Raw genomic sequence first — 21,156 nt, 5'->3', positions numbered from 1 at the left:
CTGGCACCACAACCGTCGAGAAGAAGGGGGCGAAGCAAGTTCGCGTGCTGTCATCGGTCCACGGTAAAACTACAGTGACGGCAATGCTCTGTTACACGTCAGATGGGCACAAGCTTCGCCCGTACCTCGTATTTAAATAGAAGACGCTCCCAAAAGGAGTCGTTTTTTCGAGTGGTGTGATCGTGCGGGCCAGCGAGAAAAATGGGTGCGCGTTGCAATCGATGTCTTACGTTTTTTGTTTTTTTTTTTCCGGTGGAAATCGGGTGCTCATTAAAATCGAGGGCGCGGTAGAAACGAGTAAATACGGTAAGCACAGGCAAACGAAGAAGGCATTATGTATTGCATAGTTCTGTTTATCAACCTTGAGCTGCTGCGGTTAATCTTTCAATAGTGTGGTATGATAATGTGCTCTTGTCAAATGCAACACACATGCACACAATAAAAAGGCAGATATAGCCTAGAACGTATTTAAAATCAATTTTAAAATGCACGCCGCATGACTGAACAAGATGTGAAGCCCCTCGCGACACCGACATCTATGCAAACAAACGTACGTGACGAGTTTGTGTTGGCTGGTTGTTGCAGCATGCCTTGCACTTGCGCTACCTTTGATTTTCTCCTCCGTGCCTACGACTTCATGTGTGTGAGCTATCAGTGATGCACCCGGTCTCGCACACGGCGCCCACAACACAGTTTTGCACGGTCAAGTGGCTAGCTGGGCTTACCTCGTCCCCGGAAATGCCATAATGATGTCCAGGGGTGTTCACAAACAGTTGTTAATGCAGCACATGGGCTGGCTATGTCACCTACCTGGGCAATCTCGTGAGGCTCGATGTTGTGAGTTTGACAAAGTTTTGCAACAGCGTCCTTGACAGTAGGTTGCCACCACAGCGCCACGGGACAGTAAGTGTCGCTCAGAGAAACGCCCAATGCTTCCAAGACTTTTGGTGACAACTTCGGGCCAACGGCACATGCACGCTTCCATTCACCAGCGAGTGCCAAGCCGAGCCAGCTCACTTGGTCGTGGAACTCGTTGGTCATTGCCTTCAACCAAGGCTGCTCAAAACACTCTCTTGCGTCTTCCATAAACTCCAGCAGGCTGCCAGAAAAACATAAAAACAAAAGAAATAGGAGATTAACATAGACCTGCTAATTTAAAAGTTGTAAATTGCTATATATGAATGAGCAATGAACTAAGTATACTGTAAAAGCGGGTTAATTCAAACACGAGGTGGGCTATGAAATTGGTAAAGTTAAGCAGAGTTCCAATTGATTGTCGGGCTCTACAATGTACAAACAATGCCCCCACTGTGCAGGCAGAACCTAAAGAAGTTACCTCTAGACTCGTTATCACAAATTAAGTGCTACAACAAGTTTGCGGCAGGTGATTTTGTTGATTAAGTTCATGGAGCTTTTAACAGTAAATAAAACTAATTCATCAGTCAATGACATGCCAGAAACAAATGCCATCATGCATTCGTGTGAGCAGTGAAACCTAATGCCAGAATATATAATGCTATTTATGCTCCAAAACATGCTTATTTCAATGGTTAATTTACCACAATTAAAATTGAAAGTGATCAGGGTCTCCCTTGACGTGTTCTTTGTGCGAGACTAAGGTTAATTTAACAAGAACAATCAATTATTTTCATATGCTTTCCTTTCTTCTATTGTGACCCAATGAGCACCATTTGTAACTTGCCCAAGAGCTCCAGCACAGCATTCCAAATCTAATCTGCTGAGAAATACTGCTCTTTCTTTGTTTTGCATCTTAATAAATTTAGTTTGGTTGGTTTTACAATACTTTGTGATCACTCTGGGCAGACTTCTGTGTGAAGCGATGAAAACCAGGGGCTCCCAATTTAAATTATCTCTCATGGATGCCGGCCGACTTGTTCGAATGATCAGCAAACCACTAACATGCAGGTTCATGAAGTTCGTTCCCAAAGTGTCCAAGTAAGGAGTAAAAATGTGCTGCCATATCCACGAATTGAATGATGATGAGTGGGTGAAGCTCCGGAGGTAAACTTGGTAAACCATGAATCCTCCGTACGTTTTGCATCTTCGATTTTACTACAACGCTCCCCCTAGCGTACATTGCCACACTAAATCGAACCATTGCCTTCCACCAATGACACGTGCTTTATGTCACATCATTCCTGTTTTATGAAATCTCGCATCTTTCACCATAAACTACAAGCACCGCCGCCTAGTTTATAACATCTTGCATCTTTTCATCATCAGCTACAAGTAGTACCGCCATCTAGTGAACACTGCAAGAACTAAACGAGAGGTGGCTACATACAGGGGACGCACAGCCCACGCCTTAAGGAGCTTCGCCCCTAAATTACTTCAGTTGCTGTGATACATTTCAATCACAAACGGGTTCACTGCTGCCCGCAGGCCCTTCAACTGAACTGGCCTGAAAAATTAGGCTCGTTCAAAATTCGTCACTATAATCCATAATTGTATCTTTCCAAAATCAGTCTTTTCTTAAAGTGGAACTGAACTTAACATAAAAGCTACCGGCAATAACAAAGATGATTTTATATGTGAGCTCTAAAAATGGTGACATTTGAAAAGAATATTAAAAGTTGGCAGATGTGTCAACAGCAGTTGTTTGGGGCACAAAAATTATTACAGCCAAGCCCACATATAACGGCCCCATTTAAAAAAACTTTCGATTCGCGTGACCGTGAAAATATATATTGGTTCAATGGCAGAAAATCGCACTTACAACGAATGTCTCCAAGCGCCGCTGATCGGTCACAGCGAACAAAACCGGCGGTCTGCTATCTTCCGGGAAACCAATTTCGACCACCGATCAGGCATCGCCGAGGTGAACATACATCCTTATTGTTAAACGCCGACCATGCCTCCGCGCCCCTCTAGTTGCCGCTCTCCCCGACCACTTCTTGTACCACAACCCTTCGTCCTTTGTTCCCCCGCTACTCTGAGCACCCCGCATTGCCAGACGAGACCCGCGTTTTCTCACTGCCACCGATGTTTCGAAGACCGGTGGACTATCTAGCCTGTTTTGGATCGCTAGTAATGTCGTTGGCATCGCCAGCCTGGAGTGACCAGACAATTTGCCAACATCGTCGGCCACCGACTGTGTCCAATAGTCTGCGCCTAGTGCACACGCGCATGCTATCCAACCGACTCTTATAATTTGCGATGCGTTTTGTGTTTAGGACTTGTTCTCGCTCACTTTGCACTCAACTCAGCAAGCCTTCCGCGCGCGTGTGGAAGCGCGAAAACAGCTATTAATTTGCGCAGAATGAATCGCGAAGTATGAAGTTCGTGAGGCCACGAAAACCCGCCGATGCAACAAAACGATTTTTTGAACACGGCCGCCGATTCTTCAAACACCGCCGCGAGCAACAATCCAGGCGGCCATGCACTCTTCCCAAGATTTAAAGACTTTCTTGGGGACTTTCGACACAAAAATTTTGGTCTGTCTGTCTGTACAGTTGTCTGTTTGTTCACTCTTAACGGCACCGGATACTTGAACGGCCGACCCCATACGCAGCGCCCACCAATGTTGCTCAAGGTTTAGCGTTCATACTTGTGCAATTGTCAATTAAAAAGCAATTATTGCACATGTCTGGGGCACCATAACAATACGCATGTGTAGCGGGTTAAGGAACGTTCGTCACTATGTTTGTTGATAGCGGACGAGAAAGGATTAACATGAACTTTTTATTTCATGGCATGGGTGGAACGGCTGGTGACGCACGGATACGCTACCGTGTGCAGCGCCGTTGAGTCGGACGTTGCGGCCAACCCAGCAGTCAGGGTCACAACTCCGGAGGTCGAGGATCAGGCCACGGCTCACGAGGACCACACCCGGTAGGCCTCGCCCACGAACCTGCTGCCGGCCACTGCACCCATGCAGGAGCCGTTCGGCAGGTCTCGGCCTTGGACCTTGAACAGACACACCGGAGCTCGACCTGGCCGACACGTACGGGTCTCACGTCCGGCTCAGGAACGCTGCCAGGAACTCGTCCTCTCGAGCGGCGCACCGTTTCCTCTGCCTTCGTGGCCTCAACCCTCGAGCTCTCTTTTCCGCACGTTCCTTCTTCTTGGCCAGGGCACCGCCAGGTACCCTCGGGTGCACACTGCAGCTCATGAGCTCGCGGCCCACGTCCGAGTCTGGCGCGTCGCTCGGAATGGCTCGGCACCGCTCGGCGATCTTCGATTCAGCCGGAACTCCCCTGGCACCTGGATCCTCGGCCACCCTGAACCTCGCCCGGCTCCGTGCTACTCTGTGCGCACTCCCGCGTCTCGCCCGGCAGAACATCTCGCTCGTCCCTTGCCGAAGTGCGACGCTCTGGTGACACCGGCGCTTGATGGCATGGGTGCGGCCACGGAGCAGTCAACCCGCATCGGAGACGCGATGCTCCATGCGGGGCATGGCCAGCCCGTCCAGCGAAGAGCGTGCGCCGAGACGCGATGCTCGACGCAACCGTGACCATTAGCCAGGCCACGTTCATCGCTGTGTCGAACGGCTGACCGTGGAGATGCCTCGCCGAGATCCGCGATGCCCTCGGCAAGGAAGAGAACAGCAGGCCAGGCCGCGCCCCGAGATGCAGTACTCGTGCCGGCAACGCCGCCCCAGCTGGTAGTTGGACGGCAGTAGCGTGGACGGCCGCGTTCCCTGGCCGGAACCTGGATCGCCTGCGTCCGACGCTTCGGCCCGCTGTCTCCCGTCTGCCGCTGCTTCGGCTCGTCCCCAGCCACAAAGCCCACTGCCACGTGATGGTCGCCCGTGACCCAATCGTGGCACGCCACCTCTATGGGCCACCACAGGTCATCAGCTGATTCACTGACACTCACGCGCACATTACACGCGCCTTGCCCCGCACTTCCGTCGTCGTTTTCTTCACTCATCACAGCATGTATTCTGCATGTGCGTCTTTTACTAAAAAAAGGCATACATAAGTTATTTTAAGGACCGTAGCGCTTATCACGATGCGCTGGCCATGTAACGCTTGCACGAAAAGGCGAGCGTTTCCAACTCTTTGCTAAGACGAGACGGTGGTGGCAGCTACCCGTCACCTTGCGTTCTACACCTTATCACCTCTGAGACGGGCGCACACACCCATCTCAGAGCCACGCGCTTTGTTTTCCAATAAAACTGCCAGATGGCGCTCATGTCTCACGTGTGACATGACCTGATGCGCTTGTTTGCCTCAGCTGCACGCTCGAGGCACTCTAACGCAGCGCCCCCGGAATACCCTTCACGGATTTTCTTGCACAGAACATCGAATAAATGTTTTGTTCATTCTCTCCCCATGCAAGACTATCGTCTTCGACGAAATTCGCAGATTAACATGCAGACACGGGGCCATTTTTTCTACGCACGAGTTTCGCGGACCTTTCAAGCAAGCTACTCAACCTGCCTCCTTCCCGTGTTTTCCGTGTGACTGGAAACCCGTGTGACTGGAAACGAGCCCAGAGCTGTTCTACATGTTCTGGCATCATATGTGTCGTGTGTGCGCGTCTTGCTTGCTCTTGGTGTGCGTGTGTGGTCATGATGGCCGACGGGAGGACTAGCATGCTTTTTCGTGCCGTTCACACGTCAGAAGTATGACCACTTGGCTTGCCTTCAGCATAATCCGCGCATTATGTACCGCATTGCGGAGCGCTTGCTCATAGCTGTTGACCACCTGGCAGCCAACTTGCCGCTTCGGGCGTCGCGGTATTCAGCTGTGGAGATGCTGAACATTCCGTGGGCGGCGGTGATGGCTACATGCGTACGAAACTGTTTTCGCGAGGCCGACTTCGTCGACGTCAAGCCTGATGTTGAGCCTGAAGCTTCCGAAAAGGACCACTGCGGCGGCGTTTTGTGGCAGCGCGTCGTCGACTCCGACATGGGAGAGCGGGTGGGACATCTGTTGCGATGGTTTAATTACGGCCGATGATGATGATGCTGACGCTGCGGAACCGTGGACGGATTAGGGTATTGTGAATAAAGTGCGTGGCGAGAGCGATTTGGAGGAATCGGATTGCGAGAACGACGAAACTTTGGATCCAGTGCCTCATGCAGCTCATGCCACGGGCCTCGGCGAACGAGCACCCTGCCGTTTTAAATGAACTCGAGACTGCCCTTATCGCTTGTGCTCTTCGAAACACATGCATCACGGACTTTTTGGGACAATAAAGTTTGTTTTCACTCGCAAATTCTGTTAAAAGCTGCGTTTCATTTACTACGAACTTTGGGATACAGCGAACGGATGCCGCGTCATGCTCAGGTTTGTTATAAGCGGGCTCGACTTACTTATATTATCTCTTCCTTGTAGGCTGTTGATGCAATCACAGGCTATTCTAGGTTTTTAAAGCATCTTACCTGCCGCCATGACATGTTCTACATTATGACATGATTACGAGTGGCACCACCAACTTTCAACTATGTTGTGAGAATGGAAAGGGCTCCTGTTTCTTTCAGACTTCACAGCTTACGTACTGCAATTGGTTGGTTGAGCTACTGGCAATATCAATCAATGAGAATACAACAGAACATTTATTGCATTGAACACTGAATTCACAGCAAGCACTATAAACAACCACAACCTGGTGATAGTCTCATGTAAGTGAAAAGCTGTCAAACACCTGAGGAAGAGAATATGACCACGTGGTAACGCTGCCACCTCTTGCTACTTTTCCTGTAAACAAAAATTCCGCCCTTTCGCCAATGAAGAGTGTATCAAAGTACACTTATTCTTCTTGAATGCAGCAAGGCCTTGTTGTGCCTAAGTACAGTTATGTTTCTACGAATACAACACGGCCTTGTTAAACAGCAGATTACTTTTTTTTTCAGGCTCTTTCCAACTACTCACCTTAAGCAGGTTCTGCTGAGTCCATCGATGAGAAGCGAATTGCGTGAGAGGACTGGAAGCATTATAAACTGCCACTCGGGCAGGCCCATGAGTGCGACTCTCGATTTCCTGAACATATTCAGTCTCTATAGTAGAATGGTAAGAGGAAAAAACAGAAGGCAAAAGTTGACAGAGTGTTTTGAAAGCAAGATTCGAACGGCTGGTCAGTGTAAATCTCGAAGCATAGGCCGTCACCATCATGTTTGGAAACATTATTTCTTGTCATTTTACTTACTTATGGCTGAGTAAACGATGGCAGTTGTGTCTGACGTGCCGGACAACCACTTGCGATGAGCGCAAGTTAAACGCACGGTCGCCGTACTGCACCTATTGCATTTAGTAATGAGTGGAATTACCGCGAAGTTCTTTCTTCAGCAGTTCAGCTCCATTCGTAAACGTTATTCGAGCCGCATGAGTCCTCCAGCAAGTTTGTCACGCGCCAGCGTTGCACATAATAACTCAGCTTTCACGCAGTACAGTAGAACAGCGTAGCACAGCCTGGCGTGCCCTCACAGTGCTGTTAAGTACATGGACAATAAGTCTTAAAATCTCACAGTCCACAACGCATTTTTCCTGGTATGCACGACTTCTTCCTTAGTGTACTGTTTACAAACTGCACTGCTAAACGAACTGCGATACAGTGGAAAAACAGCAGCAGCCTCTGAGCTTTCTGCCAAGGAATAGTGGACTGCAGACTCAAGATAACTTTGCCAGATGCCCTTACGTTCTTTCAGCACTATAAAAAAGAATCTGAGTTAAACTGCAAGGACAGTGAATTCACAGCAAATCTAGCTACAGCATGAACTTCACAGAAGTGTCCGTGGGTCACTTGGTTCCTGTGGCGTACAATAACTAGCCTTCATGCCGGTTTCTCAAACATAGTCAGGGCGGATAACTGAACAACTTTGCTCCAAGTGCGTAGTTCTTATAGTTATTGGCACAGTTTACAACACAGATTAAATGCATACAGGCCATTGTGAAGCATTGCTAACAACTTGATGTGGCTGTGCTCATGGGTTAGCTGCTGCACGGAGCACGCCAATTCCTTTCGTTCACTCCCACACCGTGGCACCACAGGCTCAGTGCACGTTTCCCAGAGCAGTGGGGCAGTGGACAAGGATTGGAAAGGTAAGGCATAGCATAGCCATGTATAGCATCACGCAGGCAGTACCTTGTGCAGCACAGCCATATAAGTGTGGCATAGTAAGGTTGCGAGAAAGAGAAGTGAGAAAGAGAAGAAAGCAGAGGGTAAGAGAGAGAAAGTATCACATAGCCATATACGGTGCTATGAAGGCAGAACCATGTACACCACAAGCATGTACAGTAATTCTAAAAGATTTACTGCAACACAAACTCCACAAAAATATACCAAAATTACATAGATGTTTTGCAACCTATGCAGTTAGCATCCCTAGTGCCACACTGTCACAGAACGAGCGCTAAAAATGGGCGCGCCGCCAAATTCTTGCGATAACGCGCGAAAGAGACGCTGGGAGGTCAAAAGAAAAAAAAAAAGAAAACAAACATCCAAGGCTCCCCGGGCGCGCGCTCTCCCCTTGGAAGCGTGGCTTCGCCGACGAACCTCCTCGCCCCACATCGGCGGCCGAGATAGCCCGCGAAAGTTCCAGAACGAAAGGGGCGTGGTTATACCGAGATGAGTCATCGGCCGCGGAGGGCGTGCCAACCGTCTTGCCCTCTTCCCAGCCTTCGCTGCGTATCGCGCCGACGAAATGACGAGAACCGTCTGGAATGTCGCGCGCAAGGTATTTAACCGAGCAGCCGAGATGAGAGATCAGGAGAAGACGGAAGTAGCGCCAGAGCGCGTAGGGTATACCGCCGTGTAGTCGGCGAAGGTTTTGTCCGTAGCGACAAGGCAGGAGATGAAGAGGATTTCCACCTGAGGGGTGAAGGCTCGAGCTACAGGCAAGAGCGTGTGTTTACCGCTATCGAGCGAAGACGCGTGGCAACAGCTGCGTGTGTGAAGCCGACGTGTTTCGGGCGAAGAAGTTTGAAGCTTGGAGAGTGGCCAATTGAAGACGCGAGGTTTCCTAGAAGAGAAACTTCGAGGGCGCGGAACGACAACAACGCGGGACTTTGAGTGAGTGATTCTCGGAAGAGTATCATCTAGACTTTTGCTCCAAGGACTTTGGACTGAATAGGTTTTCTATCTCTTTGGTCCTTAAGTGTCTTGGTTGTTCAATGCATGCGACTGCATTGTAGTGTGTATCGTTGTCTGTGTCCGTTGTTTTGAGTGTGGCTGATTGTACTGTGTAGTACGTTGTTTGATTGGTGACGTATTGTATATAACTATTGCGGAGTGTGCATTCTTGTGTATTGTTTTCGATCTGCCATTTTCGAGAATATAATATTTGTTCTGTTTATCAACTCTCGGCTCTGACTTGTTCTTTGGGCCACAACCGGCGTCCGCTGGCGCGCCAAAAAGGACCACTTCGAAATTGTCCACGCTTTCGTGGTGCGGTTCGGGGGGCCGATACTTCGGCTCTTGGAATTAGCTCGGCGATTGCCTCCCTCATAAACGGGACATGTGTGACAATTAATCTGGCGTCCGCGACACAGGACCTTTTGGTGCACAGTGTGTCCAAAGTAGTGAGAAAGAGCCTCGAGTTGTTGATACTGCTATCGGAACGATTTTGTGTGTTGTGCAGTGTTCTCGTTAACGAGTGCAGTGGAGTGTTCCGATAAACTGATTTAGGCAGATACTTTTTACACGCGGCAAGACTTTATTTGCGAGACACCATGGATCTCGAAAAGTTAGTAGCTCTTGGTGAGAAGATGGGTCTTTCTGGTGCCGAACTACGGAAGTGGGTAAGCCAGAAGGAGAAAGAGGCGGTGGAGAGAGATAGGTTGGCAGCTGAGAGAGCCAAGGAAGAAAAAGCAGCCGAGTTGGAGAGAGAGAGGTTGGCAGCTGAGAGAGCCAAGGAAGAAAAAGCAGCTGAGTTGGAGCGAGAGAGGTTGGCAGCTGAGAGGGAGAGAGAAGAAAGAGAGGCAAAGGAGCGACAGCTGAAAGAAGAAAGAGAGCAGCAATTGAAGTTGTAGTTGGAGAGAGAAAAATTGGCAGCCGAAAGGGCGAGAGAAGAAAGAGAAGCGGAGATGGCTGAAAGGGAACGGCAGCGGCAGCACGAGATGGAACTCGAGCGGCTCCGGTCGCAACAGCGAAGTGAAACTCCCGTCCAACCTAGAGTTGAAAGCAGCGAACGGGAAGATCATGGCTTCCGCTTGAACCCAAGCAAGCTGCTCGTGGCGTTTGATGAAAGGAAGGACGACCTTGACGCGTACCTTCACCGATTCGAGACGATTGCGAAGAGCCAGAATTGGCCAGAACATCAATGGGCAACTGCTTTGAGTACTTGCTTGAGTGGTGAAGCGCTCAGTGTGTACGGTAGGCTGACACCGACCGATGCAGCCAACTATGCAAAGGTGAAAGCTGCTTTGCTGAAGCGATTTCGGTTTATTGTAGAAGGATTCCGGGACAGATTTCGGACAGGAAAGCCAGCTGATGGTGAGACGGCTACGCAGTATGCCGCCCGACTTTGCCATTATTTCGACAGATGGATTGAACTTTCAGGGACAGCGCAGGAGTACGATGAACTTAGAGAGCTCCTAACTAGAGAACAATTTCTTACTAGTTGCTACCCGAGCCTGTCGCTGTATTTGAAAGAGAGGAAGGCTGAGTCACTTGAAGGAATGCTTGAATTGGCTGATCAATTCTTGGAAGCGCAAGGTGGAACTAATTTGGCCAAGGTCAAGAAGGATTGTCCCGATGATTCGAAGAAATTGGCTCCCGAAGAAAAGAAGCGTGCACCAGAGAGCATTCCGCGATGTTTTCTGTGCAACCAAGTGGGTCATCGCGCGAAAAACTGTCGAACGATCTTTATGAGCCCTACGGCAGTAAAATGTTTCAAGTGTGGTCAGACTGGGCACAAAGCAGACGCTTGTCGGAACGGAGCGAGTCAAACTCACCAGGTATCTTGTGTGCAGGCGGCACCCAAATCTGATAATAATGCCGTCACCGATGGATTCGTAGAGTTGAAGAATGGGGAGAAAATTCCTATTGTGGGTGCTGTAATGTCAAAACAGCCAACCGGTGTTAAGAGATACCGGCAGCTCCACTGTTATCGTGCGGAGAAACTTGGTACGGGAAAGTGAGTTAACCGGCAAAACGAAACCGGTTTGCTTAATTGACCGTACAGTTCGGATGCTTCCCGAAGCAGAGATTGAGGTTGAAACCCCATACTTCAGCGGGAAGGTTACGGCTCTATGTATGACGACCCCCCTTTACGACCTTGTCATCGGAAACATCGACGGGGCGCGAGGACCGAATGATCCGGAATGTTTGGGAGAAGACCTTAAGATAGAGCCCTCGCCAACCCAACGACCGCGAGATACAGTGAAGGAACAGCCCGTGACGGATCTCACTAGAGCCCAAGGTGAAGCCGCGGCGCAAGAGACAGTGAAGGAGAAGATGACCGTGTTGAATGAGTTCACGGGCCGAGCAACCGGACTTAAGTCAGCACGACCTCAACCGACCGACAGTGTAAAGGTGACGGAGTCGGCCAGCCGGGCCAAAAGTCGAGACATGAACAAGCTGGTAAATAAACCGACAGGACCCGTTGAACGTTATGACCCGATAACTGTGTCAGAAGTGACAACGATGGCTGAGACGCCGCCTTAGATACCGTCGTTGGAAAAGGCTCGCCGAAAAAGAACAGGGAAAAACGAGAAGAGATCGAGCGAGCACCGCAAGAAAGGGCGCAAGCGCCGCTCGAAATACACAGGATAGGTGCTGAGGTTCTAGAATCGGATTGTGTTTGGCAGGACTGAGTTCCATATGTTGTGTTAATGTTGTGTTATCCTGTGTCACAAGTGTCGAAGTGTCTGTGCGGTGATGTGATGTATAGTGTTATACAATTGTTGTAAAGACAGAACCTTGTACGTTTGTATTGTTTGGAATGTGTGATGAAGAGTTGTACTCTTGTACCTGTGGCTATACTTCATGTGTCGTGGAATTGAATTACAATGTACAGTTGTATTGAGGATCTATTGTGAAGGTGAAGTGTCATGAGCGACGGTTTGTGTTACAGTCTTTCAGAGTGTGTGTTGACTGTTCGCGCTCGTTTGTGTGGTTTGTAATATTATGAGATAATATTCTTAAAGTGGGGGGCAGTGTCACAGAACGAGCGCTAAAAATGGGCGCGCCGCCAAATTCTTGCGATAACGCGCGAAAGAGACGCCGGGAAGTCAAAAGAAAAAAAAAAGAAAACAAACATCCAAGGCTCCCCGGGCGCGCGCTCTCCCCTTGGAAGCGTGGCTTCGCCGACGAACCTCCTCGCCCCACATCGGCGGCCGAGATAGCCCGCGAAAGTTCCAGAACGAAAGGGGCGTGGTTATACCGAGATAAGTCATCGGCCGCGGAGGGCGTGCCAACCGTCTTGCCCTCTTCCCAGCCTTCGCTGCGTATCGCGCCGACGAAATGACGAGAACCGTCTGGAATGTCGCGCGCAAGGTATTTAACCGAGCAGCCGAGATGAGAGATCAGGATAAGACGGAAGTAGCGCCAGAGCGCGTAGGGTATACCGCCGTGTAGTCGGCGAAGGTTTTGTCCGTAGCGACAAGGCAGGAGATGAAGAGGATTTCCACCTGAGGGGTGAAGGCTCGAGCTACAGGCAAGAGCGTGTGTTTACCGCTATCGAGCGAAGACGCGTGGCAACAGCTGCGTGTGTGAAGCCGACGTGTTTCGGGCGAAGAAGTTTGAAGCTTGGAGAGTGGCCAATTGAAGACGCGAGGTTTCCTAGAAGAGAAACTTCGAGGGCGCGGAACGACAACAACGCGGGACTTTGAGTGAGTGATTCTCGGAAGAGTATCATCTAGACTTTTGCTCCAAGGACTTTGGACTGAATAGGTTTTCTATCTCTTTGGTCCTTAAGTGTCTTGGTTGTTCAATGCATGCGACTGCATTGTAGTGTGTATCGTTGTCTGTGTCCGTTGTTTTGAGTGTGGCTGATTGTACTGTGTAGTACGTTGTTTGATTGGTGACGTACTGTATGTAACTATTGCGGAGTGTGCATTCTTGTGTATTGTTTTCGATCTGCCATTTTCGAGAATATAATATTTGTTCTGTTTATCAACTCTCGGCTCTAACTTGTTCTTTGGGCCACAACCGGCGTCCGCTGGCGCGCCAAAAAGGACCACTTCCAAATTGTCCACGCTTTCGTGGTGCGGTTCGGGGGGCCGATACTTCGGCTCTTGGAATTAGCTCGGCAATTGCCTCCCTCATAAACGGGACATGTGTGACACACACGCACTTCTTGTTTTCACTCTTGCTGTATTTGGTTTACGCCCACAAAGACTGTCAGCAATGGTCAGCGCAAACTGCAACTCAGTGTTCTAGAAGCTCAATGTTCTATAGGATCGTTTTGTCAAGATTACGTGCACAACACGGACATTAAAGATTATTCTGAAATTTACATGGCCGTTAGCGATAACGCTAGTATATTTGATGGCACATGTATACTAAATGCCGACACGCGTAACGGCCTGTCATTTGATAGAAAGCCGATGCTCTGTTCGCTAGTAACAGTGCCAGTGTGTTGCTGTAATCTGACTTTCTGTTTCCTGGCCACAAGTTTGGCCATATAAAAAGTTTCATATTCGACATACCGTCTGCTGCCTTCATGAACGTCCCGACCACGTGACAGTGACACGTGGCATACACTGACAACAAACGAGCGAAGGTCGCCCACTCCACTGCCAGTTACATAAGTCCTTATGTTAATTACTGGTAAGAGGCCAGGGTTGTTGCTGCAAGCCGATTTATCGCAACGTATGAACAACAATTCCAGGAATTTTTTTTCTCAGTTTTGTTTCTAAACAAGCATCGTCACATTGTTAAGTCGAAGGTATACCCTGTTGTACAGCAATGTTTAACAAGCTCTGTCTTGGAATGCATGACATAGGTAGCATTAGCAATGTCCCCTCTGTGTTCTTTGAGTGTTGTTATTCTTTTCTATCCTGTTTTGCCTATGTAAGTATCGCTGCAATCCTTACATTGTACATTGTAAACGACCCCGCTTATATCGTTCGCAGGTGTATAGTCTTTGGGCTTAGCGGACTTGTGTCCCAAGGTACAATAAGGCTTGAAAATAGTTTCTATGGCCAGCAGATGCAAGACTATCCTAACAAAGCCTGATGTACCTCGAACGTAAGGAATAGACCCAATGGGTGTCTGCTTTCTTCGCGACATGCTCCTTCTTCCTTTTCGCATTGCTCTCCTGGGTGTCATCAATAAATGTCCTGGAATAATGCTTCATGTCATCGCAACTATGATTAGAGCACACCACATCACCAAGTGACACGATCGTCCTGACAACAAACTGTTTGTGTTCAGCCAGGTGACGAGATTGAAAGGACGATGACGAGATTGAATGTCAGATTGCTTCTGGTAGGCTGTCGTTTCCACCCTGCCATTGTCACCCCTATGTACAATCATCGACAGGCTACAGTACTCTTGACAATAAAGACCGAGTTTTTACGAAGCAGCAGTCATTAGAAGCCTTAATAAAATACGTGGAAGAAGTTGTGTTTGTACTGCGGACGTCGACTGCAACTACGTGCACTGCTCAAGTCGGATACCGTCAGCTATAGGACAAGATTTGACCTCGTGTCGGAGCAGTGATATGTCAGATCACAGGCTCACCATGTGGTAAAGCTCGAAGATGGGCACCATAATCTCGACGAGCCTGTCCGGGTGAAATTCCACTAGTGCCATGCCGATGCGGTTAAGTTCCGATACAAGGTGTGTTAATGCCTTCACGGTTCCCTCGCCGTAGGTCCTGTCAAACACAAAACCCCTGCAAGAGGACAACAGAGTTTTACAGACAAGCTTACCAGAAGAAATGACAAATGACCATGCAGCACACATTACACTACAAATGACTGTCAAATTATTTCATCAAAACATGGAATCTAAAGAGAATTCCAGCACGGCAATATAATCAATTGGTAGTTTTAGTGTTGCACTGTAACACATACAGCTGGACAGCCATAGCATTTAAACACAGTGAAAAACAGGATTTCAGACTTTAATCTTACCCACTGCCTGCTAGATACTTGCCTTACCTGTTACTAAATTTGGCTTCGGTTTTGAGACGTCCTTGAATGAAACATGGACCCACGTTTTAGGAGTCCCAAGCAGGAAATTAGCAAATAATTGATCCATTTCACTTTCAGAGAAACTGGCCATAGCATAAAATTGAAGTGTGTCTTCATTAAATCAGTTTTCCACCTACGTTTCATAATGATGTAAATTTAAGTTTAGTGGAACGAAAGTTGGTTTACTTAATATACACAATCATTACTATTATCACTATGACAAACAAGATGCACAGTTCTCTGGATGGCAACAGTGCATTTGTTGTCCTGCATCTATCACATGATACCTCAAAGTGAAATAACAAAATGGTAGTCCATGCCAGGCCACTTTGCTAGTCCCTCCTGCAATGCGCTAACTTCTCTGAAAATACAAAGAACACGACACACCATTAGCTTCTTGCCGCTTGCTGAATAACTGATAACTGATTATCTGAAAGTGCAGTCATAATCTGGCTTAAGGCACTGTCATCATTCACATGCTGCCCTTAAGTCCGCAACTTGGCATGCGCCGTGAAGTTTCCTACAATGTGCCATCCACGGTGCCCTTGTTGTGATGCTGCTTGCTACAACTAAGCTGTTAGGAATACAGTTTTCGTTTTCGTTGCATAGACCGGACCACCCCTTCAGATAAATTTTTAAATCTCTTTTTGATGAATTTCATAGAAAAACACAACACACAGAAATGCAAGCGATAGGATCGGATGAATGCTGAAAGAACTCACTGCGATCCACTCTCCTCACATTAAAATTTTCCTGGGCCGGGTCGAAAATAGAACATTTCGATTAGAGATGACATTCACTTTGCCTCGAGAGCAGTGAAGTTGGATGCTGCAGCTGCTATGGTAACCATTACTGCACTAACCAATGGTGTCAGGCAAGTGCAAGATGGACCAGCTAAGTTTTAATTATTGGGTTAAGCAAATTGCAGTATTGAAATAATGAAAGTCTGGCTGCCCCAGAAATGTATTGTAGCGAATCGGGATAACTAACCATAACCACTACGGCCAGTGCAAACCAGACGAGACAGCAAGAAGTGCATGACAACACAGGCTCTAACAGCACCTGCGTTGTGTGGTTTCTTCCACCTCTTGTCTTGTTTGCAATGGCCTTCGTGGATAGAAATGTATGGGTGCCAGCTGAGACCTTAGCTTGTGATTAAACAAATTGGTGGGCAACGACCTTCTACTATCATGTTTCGAATGGTGTACCATCTAGTTATTAAACTGTTTCATATTTATTTGGCATAGTAATATAATAGCACATTTTTGTGGCATTCATTGCATCACATGACAACTAAGTGTAAATAGCATGACCCGAAAGATTTTTGTCCGATCACAGAGAACTATTAGGGGATATGAAATGTGAAGTGCAATACAAAAAGTCTAAAGCTATTGCATGCTACATCTCATGAATTAGTGTGAATACACTCAAAACTCATTATAACAAAGTTGCACCTTACACAAAAAAAGAATTTGGTATAGCCAAAACTTTGTTATAAATGTATATTTCAGGCACTATAATTATTGCGAGACTATTTTTCATTTACTTTGCTTATGACCAATATTTTGTTATAACCGGGTTTGTTATATCGAGGTGTGAGACTAGTGCTACAGAGTAAAAAATGTTTGTTGGCTGCACTTGTTAAAGACTTTTCTGTGTTGTTCGCCCTATGACTGTTTCCTAGCTACACCTCACGACTGAGAAGCTACGTCAAAGAAACGACACCCAGAGCACGACCGGTAGTTTGCCGTAATCTAAAAGTGGTCCTATGCATTCACGAGATCCACCGTTTGGTGGTAAAATGAGATAGTACTATGCATGAAATGAAAGAGAGAATCACTGCATAGCTGCACAAGCATGCCTTGAAAGCTTCAGAACCAGAGAGAGCACAGACCTGCACCCTTGAGAGCGGGGTACCTCCACCAGACACCAGAAACGACACAGCTCGGTGAGGCATCGAAATATGCTAACCTGCAAGATAGCACAATACGTGACAAGTGCTATTAAGTCACTGAGATACTTTATCTAGAGCTTATGTAATGGCCACGTGTTAAAGTACACTTGCAAAGCAAAGAACTTTGAGCCAGACATCTCTGAGCCACCAGGTAGTGTTTCCCGACATTATGCAAAGTCTTGCCTGCATCTTATTAAGGCGATATAATTCGTTTACAAAAGCCTTGTGGAAACAAAGAAACAACACAATATTATGACCCTTCAATTATGGGAGTACAAATGATTGATTAATACTTTCATTAGCAATGTTCCAACCTCCCAAAACAGCACCAGGCCTAGGAGAGATACTATTGTTGTGGGCTTCAGATTAACTTTCCACCACCTGGGAATTTTACCCCATGTGATGGGTTAAGCAGCTTATCATTCCTTTCACATTTTGTATTCGCCATTGCACATGCCTATTTTCCTTGGATGATAACACTTTGTGCAATAAAGATTCAGTAAGGCATCGACACATCGATGTGAGCTTTTACAGTGTTCTCGTTTTATTTGCTCTGAAGGTTAAAAGCGAACCGTGGTTGGTGAGCCTCGAATTCAGCTTTCTTAAATAGCTTACAAACAACAACCACTGCCCCACCTGCTTTTCAAGGCTCTGGAAGAAGAACAGCTGCATGAGTGGCTCCCAGATGCAAGAGAAAAAGTGGTCAGGAGAGGTCAGTGAAAAGTTGGACACAAGAGCCAGGATCTGCTCCCAGTAATGATCACCATTCCACGTTGCCACACAGTTCATAAGCCATTTATCTACGGCAGGTGGATTCTCCTGAACAAAAAAAAAAAACAGAAAACCACCAGCATTTATGGATTACCACAGGACGCATGGTTCGGCACTGTAACTATGCACACGACATCAATCTCATCTCGACTTCAAATATTAATACAGTTCTAGAAAGAGGTTCTCCAAGACAACGTTCAGATCCTACTTCTCACAACCAATTTCAAACTTTATATGACATACCTTTTTATATACACAAATGACAAAGATCAGTTAAAGCAACTCAGTACTGTAACTGTGCATATGACATCAATCTCAGCTTCACAAGTAGCAACAATCAGTTGAAGAAAACAACCATTAAGACAACTTGTTCATAATTATAATACAATGGACATGCTATAATTTAAACTCCGATGCTATTTTGTACTCTTGGTTAATTCCAATGAATTTCAAACCTTTGGTTGGCCTGCTAAATTTTCAACAAGTTTAAAAGGTGTTCATTCAACGTTCACCAACTGGCCCATTCTGCTTATTTAACTTTTTGTTCATCCTTACTTATCCACTTGCTGGAAAAGCTAGCTGCCTTTGTTTTGTTTTTTTTCAACTGAGCATTTAGGCTCATATACAGTGGACACTCATTATAAGGAACTTTGAAGGAACCAAGAAAATCCATTTCATTTTACAGGAGCTCCATTTACTAAGAGGCAAACAGAGGTACAGTTTAACCATTTTATAAGAGTCATGCACCATACAGCAATTCCTGTCTTTCATGTGAAGTCTCTCTTATAACCAGGGTATTACATATAAATCGTCTGATCAACACCTATTTCAATGTAGGCACACTGGTGTCTATTCTACCCATTTGTCTCTTACACCAGCGTGGAAGTGTACTGACTGCGAACATGAAAACAATCATTAAGATAGCAGTCATTTCATTATAGTAGCAGTTCCATTTATAGGATATAAATTTACTGAGAGAACACTCTATTATACAAAAAGCCGCAAAAAAAAGCCAATTCCCTGCCTGTAATTTCCAGTGGTCAAAACCATGAGCAAAAAAAAGTAGCAAAAAATATACACAAGGACAGCGAAAAATAGATGTAATAATCAGCCACCTGTGCTTTTTCTGGTATTTTACACACAATTAAGCTCCTTCTTGCAATTAATAATTCAGTGTTCTGATAATTCAAGCTAAACTCTGGTATCCCCAGAATTGAAAGTGCGAATAATCGAGAATCTGCCAAATCTGGGATGAAGGACTGTTTATGTGAATAGCAAATAAAACAGATAAGGTGAACAGCAAAGCTTGTAGAAAGCTATCAACAACATTAAAGGAACGATGTGCATGAAGGTGAATCTCATAGGGGATATATTTTAAGTAACATTGGCCATTTGTCAGCATGATTTCACATAGAATGGAGCTGATGACCAGCTCATTATTAGCGGTTATGTAGAGCTTACAGAGTAAGTTGGACATCCATCATGGTCGAGGATGCCAGCGGTAATGGGGAAAGGGTGATCAAGTGCGACAAGTGCTTGAGCTGATTCCCCGTGCTGAAATTGTTTGTCAATTTACCTCCTGAGATGTGAATGGCTACCAAAAAAGCCTACGTAGTGTCCAAGAAAGGCAAAGTGCTGAATAAAAAGATAACTGATTGACTCTTAAGTTTACTTTAACGATGCAGGGGCCTTTGTTCTCACCTGGAGTATGCTGACCATTGTTGCCAGTGATGTGAGGAACTTGTTTCCTTCAACATTTTCTGGACTCATGAACACTGGACAGCCAAAGTACAGCAATGTAGCAAGAGCAGCTTCGCAAGCACAAATCATTATCACCAAGACTTAAAACAATGTCAGCGGCATCAGATGGCGGAGAGGTACAGCAGCTTTCATTAGTCAATGATGCCAGCAGAATGCAGGAACATGATGGAAAACTTAGGGTGTCTCCACGAGTTAAATAAGTTGAAATGTTAAATAATGAGGCCAAATTTCAATAATGCACCATCTACTGAATGCCCCATCAACTGGTAAAACACTGGACAACTGATTCCAGCCCGAGATACAGACTATACAAGGAAAAAATTTGGGCTAGTAGGCAATAACTGACCTTAGACACCTCAACAGGTGTGAAAGAATTCCAACACAATGTACAGATGCACTTTCAGAATGGGCGCAGACACAGCATCAAGATGGTGAGGCCCTTGCATCCATGGCAATATCAAAGTGCGTTAAACGACTTGCCCACTGAAAATTCTCCGACCTACCTGCTTCTTTTGTCTATGCATGCTTACAAGACATAATGATTACAATGTTAAGTTTCTGTGTTAGAGGTACTGCGTTTGAAACCAATGGAATTTTTTTTTTCTTGCAATGCTTTTTTTCCAAATTCCGTTATTTAGATCAAGGTGCCATGCTATTGCCCACAGACAACTTACAAATGATTTTGCCAGGCGTTTTGCTCACATATGGTCTTCCTGCTTCAAATCAGGCTCCTCGGAAGATGACACAAAGCCCTATTCTACCAGAAATGACAGATCACTGAGATGAATTGCCTCTTTTGGTACACCAGCATAGACTGAGGGCATGGCATACCTGATCTACTGAAATGAACCTACTGTTTCAAGTGCAGTTATTGTTTTCAGCTAATATGTAATTAGCAGCACCCAGAAGAGGTGTAATTAAACTTTATAACATATTCAAAGATGGTGTGGGAGCATTCAGGTGGTTTCGCTTGTTGCCTTCAATATTCGAGTACATCTTGGCTTACGAGGACTGATGTACGCATGTAATATTTGGCATTGTTGACATGCTGCGTACCAGCCCAATCAGATATTTAGAGTGCAAGTGGCAAGTGTAGGGGGAGAAACAAATAAGGTAGCCAAACAACTCACCGTCATTGAGTGTGATTCGCAACTGTCCCTGAAAGTAGGCCAGCTGGCGATGCTTTCCCTCACTGACCATGGCCTTCAATATTTCCGGGTTCAAAAGCACTTTCATCAAGTCGAGGGGATGCCTCTTGAGAACAAAATACACACATCTTGTAAAAAATACCATTTTTACATGGTGACACAACAGCAGAAGACTACAAGCAATGTGAAAGTAAGCAAATCTGGCTGCAGGTGTAGTGTGTCACACACAACGCACCAGGAATTGGACACAAGAAAAGACGTTCACCCGTTAAAATCTTCAGTTCCTGAATAATGTTTAGAGCGCAGATCTTGGACCGTCCCTTCCTGCACTAAGCTGCGTTGGTGGTGGCATAAGTGGCTTAGCGAGCGAGGACGAAAGGGAGAGAATGTGGAGCGCTGTGGAGGATAATAGATGGCGATAGCGAGGACAGGGCGGGAGAAGGAAACCACAGTGGTGATACAATGGGTTCTG

At 46.6% G+C, this 21,156-nt stretch overlaps 1 protein-coding gene across 2 annotated transcripts in view; it reads right to left on the bottom strand.

Moving 5' to 3' along the window:
- The window catches only part of LOC119169378 (uncharacterized), a 44,258-nt gene that overhangs the window by 1,301 nt on the left and 21,801 nt on the right, over positions 1–21,156 (bottom strand). The window contains exons 9-15 of one of the 2 annotated variants that reach the window (XM_075887173.1): positions 20,667–20,790; positions 19,477–19,550; positions 17,641–17,823; positions 16,945–17,021; positions 14,596–14,749; positions 6,843–6,967; positions 811–1,099 (exon numbers count right to left, since the gene is read on the bottom strand). In XM_075887173.1, the coding sequence (XP_075743288.1) occupies positions 811–1,099; positions 6,843–6,967; positions 14,596–14,749; positions 16,945–17,021; positions 17,641–17,823; positions 19,477–19,550; positions 20,667–20,790 (1,026 nt within the window). Of the gene's footprint in view, positions 1–810; positions 1,100–6,842; positions 6,968–14,595; positions 14,750–16,944; positions 17,022–17,640; positions 17,824–19,476; positions 19,551–20,666; positions 20,791–21,156 lie in introns of those variants that run through there. The other variant, XM_075887174.1, reaches the window with a different exon arrangement.

The sequence above is a fragment of the Rhipicephalus microplus genome, chromosome 2, assembly GCF_043290135.1.
Source record: "Rhipicephalus microplus isolate Deutch F79 chromosome 2, USDA_Rmic, whole genome shotgun sequence".
Classification (NCBI taxonomy): Eukaryota; Metazoa; Arthropoda; class Arachnida; order Ixodida; family Ixodidae; genus Rhipicephalus; species Rhipicephalus microplus.
Note: the sequence above shows the minus strand (reverse complement) of the source record. Positions and strands in the feature narration are given on the sequence as shown.